Source organism: Oryzias latipes, chromosome 19 (genome assembly GCF_053564925.1).
Source record: "Oryzias latipes strain Hd-rR chromosome 19, Olatipes_Hd-rR_3.1".
In the NCBI taxonomy this organism is placed as follows: domain Eukaryota; kingdom Metazoa; phylum Chordata; class Actinopteri; order Beloniformes; family Adrianichthyidae; genus Oryzias; species Oryzias latipes.
Genome location: NC_136255.1, coordinates 22,644,687 through 22,654,112, shown reverse-complemented (window position 1 = coordinate 22,654,112; position 9,426 = coordinate 22,644,687). Strand labels below are relative to the sequence as shown.

The 9,426-nt window shown below is 41.8% G+C and overlaps 1 protein-coding gene across 2 annotated transcripts; it reads left to right on the top strand.

The window, feature by feature from the left end:
• Positions 1 to 238: 238 nt before the first annotated feature.
• On the top strand, positions 239 to 9,001 carry klhl11 (kelch-like family member 11). Of its 2 annotated transcripts, XM_078937272.1 has the most exons (3): positions 239 to 369; positions 4,708 to 5,324; positions 6,484 to 9,001. In XM_078937272.1, exons 2-3 carry the CDS (start codon positions 4,747 to 4,749, stop codon positions 8,060 to 8,062), a joined length of 2,157 nt encoding a protein of 718 aa, XP_078793398.1. In that variant the 5' UTR covers positions 239 to 369; positions 4,708 to 4,746; the 3' UTR covers positions 8,063 to 9,001. The 2 variants fall into 2 exon arrangements, with proteins under 2 accessions (XP_078793398.1, XP_020565943.2); XM_020710284.3 differs by lacking the exon at positions 239 to 369 and having other exon boundaries at positions 4,596 to 5,324.
• The last annotated feature ends 425 nt before the right edge of the window (positions 9,002 to 9,426 follow it).

The window sequence follows — 9,426 nt, the reverse complement described above, 5'->3', positions numbered from 1 at the left end:
AGGGATGCTGATTACTTAGAAGTGATTGGACTAAAGAAAATAAGAACTTTGTTGCACTATGGTCTAATAGTTGATTTTTCTTTTCCCTTTTTTGTTTTTGTACACATTCCGATGAAGATACGAAAAAAAACTTTTAAAAAATCTATACCTTATGTATCCTGTCATTTTATTTTGAAAGTTTAATCGAAACCGGTTATACGCATGCGCAGAACTGCCGGCCAAAAGAAAACGTTAAATTCTACTTTAAAAATACATTCAATGTTTTAAGGCGCATGGCGGTGGTTAGTTAAAAATGAATTGTTAATATCTATCCTCTTTGACCAAACAAAGAAGGTTACGTTTGAACGGAAGTGTATGCAGAACTAACGAGTAAGCCCTGGCTGCAGCCTGCAGAATGGGTCATCGTAGTGGAATGCTTTGATTGCAGAGGAATGTGAACACGCTGTGGAATGTTAGCCCCGCCCATGCTGAGCCCGTCTGCTGTGGAATGTTTACCCCGCCCACGTTGAGCCCGTGCCTTTGATTCACCTGCGTCAGTGCAGTTGTGATTGCAGGAAAGGGGAAGAATCAGTGGAGCACATTTTGTGTCATTGGTAATTGTATGAGGAAGGAAGAGAACAGAGGGGAGGAAAATTTGAATGGTGCAATGTCATACTCCAACACAATAGGTGGCGGTAATGCATTTCGTCGTTGTTGCCGGCCGCCATTTTAAATACAAGAAGAAGTCGACGAAGTCAGTGCTGTTTTTCTTCTGTTTCCACGCGCAGAGAGACACTTTGAAAATGGAGGAACACATCCAAAAAAAACGGTAAGTTAATTAAAAGAAAACTCTTGTTGTGATTATTGCTTGCTTTCCACCACAATTGTTTTTTTACAAGGCAAATAAGGCTATTATTTCGTATTTTCAAATGTATTTGTTCTTTTTTCACCCTGCCGTTCTACGTGGTTCACGTTTGCATGATGAAGCTTAGTTAGTTTAGCTTTCGGCTCTCCTGCCTGGAAGTTTTGTGTAAAGCTATTTGTGTTTTTCAATGTCGGTAAAACTTTTTTTTTTGTTTTTGTTTATTTAACCTGTATTATTTCTGTATTTATATAGAGACACGTTACAGTTTTAATCGACGGCGACAAGCCAACGCCGATAAAACAAAACAACGTCTTCTCATGTCCATTTTGCTGTTGCAAGATGGATGCAGAGCATGCAATGGTCCTCCACATGGAAACTCATTCTTCTGTGAAACACAAAGGTACATCCAGGCTGTGTCCGAATTCCCACCCTAATCCCTAAAAATTTAAGTACGGGACTATGTATGTGTATTACCCTGTATTATTTTGTAATCAAAATCTAATTTCTATGAGCATTTTGCACGGCGTTGAAGTTGGCTCCGGATATTTGTTTAAAAAAAAAACACAAGACCTGGACTGCTCAAACCTGGATTAAATTATATTTTAGATAATAAATATTACATTTAATACAGTTTCTGATTCAACTTCAGCTTCGTCGTTAGTCTTATGAATGTGAAGAGTGTAAGACAGAAGTAAATAATATTTTCCTATCATTCCTCATTTAGAATTCACAGTCATCAAGTGTGGCTTAGGATGCCGACGTACATCCCACTTTCACTGTTGCTATTGTCCAGCAACAGTGCTCAATAGGTCACAGTTTTTAAAACATTTGGGAGCACCTCATCAAGAAGAAACACTGAGATGGAAACCAGAGGCCAGAACAGTGGCTCCTCCTCAGCACCTTCTGGCACCACCACAGCCCTCTGACCTCAATAAATGACTCAAGTTCCCACCTTTTCCTGAGTTCGCTTCAATTGGAGTTCTTGTGTAAATATATAAAAATACTGTGCTTTTATTTTCTTCTGTTAACTTACAATGTGCTTTTTTCCAGACACATTGCACACCTCCTCTCCCTGGACCCTGGAGGACACTTGGCAGAAATGATATTCCGGTTTGATTTGTCATTGCATCAGCTAAAATTTTCTATTTGATTACTATCCTTTAATCAAAACATTTGTTCACACACTCCCAGGGTCTGGCGAAGCAAGGGTGCTCGAACAACTGTGGCGTGTTTGTCATAATGGTAAGACCAGGGCTTTTCAAAAACAAATGATTAGAAATGATCATGGACATTAAATGTTCTCCTCAATAAAGATCAATACAACATATACCTAACTTTATTACAATGTCAATAAGGTTTTTATAATGAATTATAACATGCGCTGGGTGAAAACTGATTGGCTGCAGTGTGTGCATTAAAAAGTGATAACAAGAATTAAGGACTAAAAACTGGTTAATATTTATATCTTTTTTGTAAGTGACCGTGGTATATAAAGATAACATTTAGAAATGTCACATGGATTCAAAATATTAACATGTAATTTTTGACTTTCAGTACGCTCTGTACATCGTCACGGGAACTAAGTGCGATTTCAGTGAGGTGTGTGTAAATTCTGGTCAGTTTGTGTCGAGTGAATTCAAGACACTTGGGTTGAAGCACAAACTGACGTACTCTGTATTTATTTATTCAAAGGAAAACATGAAGCAAATTAGGAGACGGTGGTGTCTGCACCTAATAACAAACTTTCCAATGCCGTAAGTGCTCTTCATATGATCACACTTATAAAATCCTTAATATTTTACTACATATTTTACTGAAAACTCTGAATTGACCTTTTTATTAAAATTTTGATGGTGAACATTCATTTTCATTGATTCACCAAGGTCTGAAGAAGAAGGAATGCAGGCCAGAAAAAGGAGGAGCGGGAACTCCAGGTGAGAGGAGGTCACTGAATTCATGAGGCACACATTGAAGCTCTTCTTTGAGGCTGTTGTTGTTAATCCCTCTGCCACTTTCAGGAGGAAGGTGCTTCAATAAAAAAGATGCATTCTGAATCCATCTCATCAGGAACTATTGAAGTTAGAGCTGTTGTACACATACATAGTTTTCTCTGCTTTCAGTCTCTGATAGATTATTGAGGTGACCTGAGATGCCCCTTCAAATATAATATAATATTGTGTTTATTATAAAAGTTTAGGAGATGGGATGTCCAGGGTCTTTTGTTAGTGTCATTTCTATCTTTTCATTTTCATTCTATTCTCTTTGTAGGGGAAGGTGACATGACCAGCAGTGGGACAGGAAGGAATGTATGGATCCTCTTGAACTCAACATTTGTCGCCTTCTCCAGTATCTGCTCTAAGAATGACCTTTTTTTCTGTGCAGGAAGAAGATGCTTTACTGCACGGCACCATTGAGGCAGCCAAATGGTGCCAGTTGCAGTCCTTTCAAGGAAGATGTTCCCTGCCAGATGTTCTGAAGGTGGATCAAGAACAACAGAAGGATATTCTTAAAGAGCTGCAAACCTGCTCCCTCATGAGCGAAGATGAGAGATTGATGGAACTGAGGGAGCTTTTCACTTTTTCTTTCCAGTTTTTCAGCGACTTTGAGGCCTTTTGTTCTGAAATTATGGACAATAAAAAATTAAAGGTCTATGTTTGTTTTGAGGAACAATAAATCCCAGTGTCTGCTGTATTTGTGTTCTGTTTTATTTTTTTTATATTTCATATTGGTATATGTATAATGCTATATGACTGTAGCATTACATTCATTCATCTTCTATTCAATTTCATTCCTTTTGGGGTCACAGGGCTGCTGGAGCCTATCCCTGGCACTTGCTATTGAAGGCAGGGGACACCCTGGGCTCGCCAGCCTGTCGCAGGACCACAATCACCTATGGACTTTTTAGAGTGACCAATTTACCTATTAAGTATGTTTTTGGACAGTGGGAGGAAGGCACGGAGGAAACCCACACATGCATGTCTAGCATGGGGTCAGGGTTTTTTACTTTAAATGTTTAACCCACCTGAGACTATACACTCCTTGAGATGTGTGAGACTGAGCATAAATACACAACAGTTATTACACAATATCTGTGGAACCTATGTGTGATAAATATTTTATAACGTGATATAATTTTACATATAACAATAAACCATTGATCAGTAAATCACAGACTGTAGAATAACTAATAACTAATGTTACAGTCAGCAGCTTTGCTGCCCTTTTCTCCTGTAGCCATTTATAAAAGGGGGCATTTTTCTAGAGAAAATTATTAAAACATGATTGTACATATCCTAAAGGCGGTTAATTGCATTTATTTACGTCCGTTCAAATACACAAACTTGTGGAAATTCCACATTGCTCCATTGTCTGCACATATTTTAAGTGCGTCGAAGGATAAAAGTCGGCCACACATACTTTCTCCTGGTCCGTGAGGCCAGACAAAATTCATTAACTCCCTAATACATGCACATGGAAACTTGTAAAAGGCATAAGAAGGCAGGAATCATGGTAGAAATTCCCTAATTCAATTAAATATGTTTATTTTATTTTAGCACATACAATGAAAAAGGGATCATGAATACAAAGAATGCATTAGGATAATACTAAACTTTAACAAAAAAGACTAAGCTAAACTGATATTCCTGCCCTTAGACCCCCCCTTCACAGTAAGGAAAAACTACTTAAAAACCCGTAGGTGGCAATATTGCACATGGAAACTTGTAAAACCACCAAAGAAGAAGACGGCCTCAGCATGGGCGGGGCTAACATTCCACAGCGTGTTCACATTCCTCTGCAATCAAAGCATTCCACAACGATGCCCCATTCTGCAGGCTGCAGCCAGGGGTAGTTGGAGTTAACAGGTAGTCTTTGCAGTCCCGGTATCCAGACGCTGCGCACGCATGTCCGTCTTCGAATGTTTGTTGACGTGCGTCATCTACACCCATGAGTTGCTCCCAGAAGTAGTTCGGAGATTGCATTCGCCTCACAGTTTCCCTCCCGGCGTGGAAATGGCAGCGGCGGTGGAACCAGCGGAGGACAGCTGCCGCCGGAGCAGCGACAATGATGAGGAAGCGCTAACAGGTGATTTTGAGGAGGAGGAAGAGGAGGAGGAGGAGGAGGCCGAGGAGTTCACCTGCTCGGCCTACTGCTCGGAGCTCTCTCGAAAGCAAAACGAGCAGAGGACGGCCGGGCGCTTCTGCGACGTGACCCTGGTCCTGACGTCCGGAGAGCTGGACGCAGAGAGGACGCAAACCGTCTCTGCCCACCGCTCCGTCCTGTGGGCGGCGTCGCCGTACTTCGCGCTCCTTCTGGGGGGGCAGTTTGTGGAGTCCCTGACCGGCAGGGTGGAGCTGAGAGGATGGAGCTCGGAGGAGGGCCCGGACCCCCAGACGGTGGAGAACGTGGTGCAGTTCATGTACACGGGGGAAGTTCGGATAACCAGGGCCAATGTTCACCAAGTCCTGGAGCTCGCGGACAGGTTTGGGATTTTCAAAATTAAACCCCATTTTGATGATGATGATGATGATGATGATGATCTTCACTACTGTTGTCCCTGAAACAGTAAAACTTTCATCACTATTTACCCAAAACTCCTGTCTGGTCAGGCAGGTTTAGTCAGATGACCCCATTTGTTTGTTTTTCACAACTTCACTCTAAACTAAACTTCACAGACTAGCCCTGGATATGACATTAACAAAAAAGGAAAGAAATTATCATTTTGTAGTAGAAATCAAAGATGCTAAAATACTCATTTGTGCACCCAAAATACTAATTTGCACACAAAATTGTAATAGCTTAAAAAATATTCATTTGTGCACACGAAATGCTCATTTGTGGCTATAAATTAAAAATTGGAGGAAATAATTTTATTTTATAGTTTTATTTTAATATTTAAAAAAATATACAAATTTTGGAAGCCAGGTAACACCAAAGCTCACAGAAATAACCTTCAATAGTGTAATTACAGTGTAACGTAGATTAATACAGACTAGTTTTTGTGGAAATATTGTTTGCATATTTTTTAAAAACCTTTTTCAGTGAAATTGAAGGAATCCCTGTACAGAAGAGGATTAGGGCCATGGAGAAAGAAAAAAAAAGTAGTATAGAAAGTTGTGACTTTAATCTCAGAATTCTGTATCTTTGATTGTTTAATGCATGTGTTATATAAAATGTTGTTGTTGTTTTTAGCTAAATGTTAACTTGAATTTTAGTGGATATTAAGCAGCAATTCCTTCATTTACCAAAGTCCTGCATTTTTCTGAATGAAAAGTTTGTCTTTTGTCTTCAATCTTACAACTGCTTATGCAATAATGAGGTGGATTTTCAAAATAAATGTCAATTTTAGGTGTCAACTTACTGATACTTTTATTTACCACCACCTCTTGTTTCTCTGAAAGATTATTTTGCTCCTTTGGTGGAGGTAATGTGGCTGTAACACCACCCAAAGCGGTGCAGATTTCCTCTCACATGCTTTAGCTCATTATTAATCAATGACTTTAGCAGTGCAATTCTTCACAAACAAAGTTATTTGGTGTGTTACCGTGCCTGGTATTTGGTTGACTGACTTCAATCAATCCAGCATTTTTTAAGGGTTCCACCTGGAAGCAGATGATCAGATGAAGTTTTCTCTCTGGCAGGTTTCTTCTGGCGCAGCTGAAGAGCTTCTGTGCGGATTTCCTTTCAAAGAGGGTGACCCTGTCCAACTGTGTGGCCGTGCACAGCCTGGCACACATGTACTCTCTGGACCCGCTGGCTCAGTCCGCCGCCCAAATGATCAGGAGAAACTTCCACAGGGTGGTCCGCTGCGACGAGTTTGACGCGCTCCCCTTCCACCTGGTGCGGGACTGGCTGTCGGATTCGGAAATCGCCGTGGACTCCGAGCAGCAGCTGTTCGAGGCCGTCGTGAAGTGGGTCAACCAGGACGCGCAGGAGCGGGAGGGACATTTCGAGGAGCTGTTTAAGCTTTTAAGGTTGGCTCAGATCGCTCCGACCTACCTGATGCGTGTGGTGAGAAAGGAGCCCCTTGTGGCGAGCAGCGCGGCGTGTCAGCAGCTGGTATCCGGCGCCCTGGAGTTTCACGCCATTTGCTACGAGAGCCACAAGCCAGCAGAGCTCGCTGCTCTTTACGCCGCAGCAACCGAGCCACGCCGGGGCCAGTACATGGATGTCATCATGGTGACGGGCGGGGTTTCAGAAGGTGAAGAGTACCTCAGTGAGTGCGTGGGCTACTTTGTTGATGAAGACCGTTGGGTCAACCTGCCTCATATTCACAACCACCTCGATGGACACGCCATCGCCAGCTGCGAGGGTCACCTCTACGTTTCTGGCTCCATGGAGCCGAGCTTCGCCAAGATTGTGGAACGCTACAGCCCCAGCCTGAACAGGTGGGAGCAGGTGAGCTCCCTGACCACCCGGAAGCACTCGTTCGGCCTCAGCTGCGTCAAAGACGTGCTCTACAGCATCGGGGGTCACGGAAACTTCAGTCCAGGCTTCAAGGACGTGGCGGTCTATAAACCCGAGCAGGATGAGTGGATCAGCCTGGAGCCGGCTCCGAAAATCCTACGTGACGTGAAAACGGTGAGCGTAGAGGATCGCTTTGTGTATGTGACGGCCAGGACCCCCGTAGACACGGAGCAGGACGACGGCCTGAGCACTGTCATCACCTGTTATGACACGGAAACTCTCAGGTGGAAGGAAGTGCAATCCTTACCTCTGATTGACAACTATTGCCACTTTCAAATGGCCGTTGCCTCCACAAACTTCTACCACACCGCCTCCTGTTGCCCCAAAAGCTACAAAACCACAGCTGAGGCCGCTCAGCTGAGCATAGGCGGCACCGTCGCATACGAAATCCTGGACAGCCTCCCTTCAGAGGCCCTGTGCGTGGAAGGTGCAGCCGTCTGCCACTTCAACGAAGACATCTTCATCGTCGGCGGCTGGAGGAACAGCCACGCCTTCGAGAAGCAGTACTGCAAGGACGCGTACCGTTACTCCGCCGAGAAGAAGCGCTGGCTGCTGCTGCCTCCTCTGCCTCAGCCTCGCTGCCGAGCGGCCGCCTGCCACCTCCGCATCCCGTACCGGTTCCTTTGCGGCCAGCAGCGGTACCCCGTTCCCCAGAACCTGGCTCGCCAGCGAGTGAGAATGCAGCAGATGCAGCAGCTCCACCGCCGCACGCTCAGTCTAAGACGACAGCTCCAGTCTCAGATTGAATGCTAATAGTCAGGGATCGTCCGCTGATGAACATCCGAATATTGTCCCAAGATTTTTTGCTTTTTTTTCTTCCATATTGAAGGCAAACTCATTTTAAGTAAACTGATTAAGCTTTACTGTTTTCTAATCAGTAAATGAGACTGTGATTCCGGTTATAAAGGAATGGTGGCCTTTGTGAAGACGTACAGTCACATCAGCATTTAATGTGATGCGACCTCTCAGTGATGTTTGTGCTAATAACATTCCATTTCATGTATTTTGATATGTGCCAAAAGGTTAAAAAAACAAACATAAATCATTTGGAAACTGTTGCTTAAATGTGGTTGTTTTCTTACTAAAATGGATTACTTTGATTTTTGTGTATAGTTGGGTTTTTCATCTAATAGAAAATCAAATCTTAATTTTTAAGACAGTTCTGACAAAAGCTTCGAGTATCATTACGTTAGTAAAGTTAATAGGAATTTTAACTCCTTATTAGGTTAATACTTAAGGAAAAAGTGGCTCTCTACATTTAAATATAAATGAACCTCATTTTGATGACATGAAATGGTTATTTTTTGTTTTTTATTGTGGGGGGACATACATTTTGAAGGCAGTGAAAATTGTGTGTTGTTTCTTCTGTATTGCACTGTGAAAAAAAGGAGAACTATGAATGTTATTATGCCACCGGCAGTGCCATAAACTTCTCATCTAACACTCATCAGCACAGATGGATTTCTTGCACTAATAGCAGATTGAATGTTGAGCTTAAACTTGCACAGTGATTTACAAGCCTTTCATTTTTATTCTGCTTATTGGATCTTTTTAATTTTGTAGTCATTTTGGCAGAAAGGTTAACATTATTTCTACACGTTTCATTGAATGTGAGATGATTTTTTTGCTTCGTATGCAGTGTGCATGATTGTATTTAACTTGTCTGTTGTCAGTCTACAATTTTTATTGATTTTGTTTTTCTAATGAAAATAATTTTCTTCCCTTAATCTTAAATGTCTTTTTAAAAAAAACTATTTGCAGTGTGTTTCTTTCCGTCCATTTGGGGTATAAGTAACTTTTTAGAGTGATGCATGGTGATGGTTCCATTGTAATATTGGGGGGTTTTTGGTCTGTGAGTCCTAAGAAAGATTTTTTATAATTTAAGAAAAATAGTGTGTTTCAAAATTGGAAAAATTGACTTCCATTGGAACATCAAAGCCCAGATAAAAATAAGCTCATAGTCTCCATGTACCATACGCTCGATAACACACACAAGGCATAAGATTATTATAAAATTTTCAATAACATTAGATTTTTTTATTATCTTTAAAACTGGATTTTAACCTTTGAATAAGAGACACTGTTCTCATGCAATGATTCTAACGATCATCTAGGAA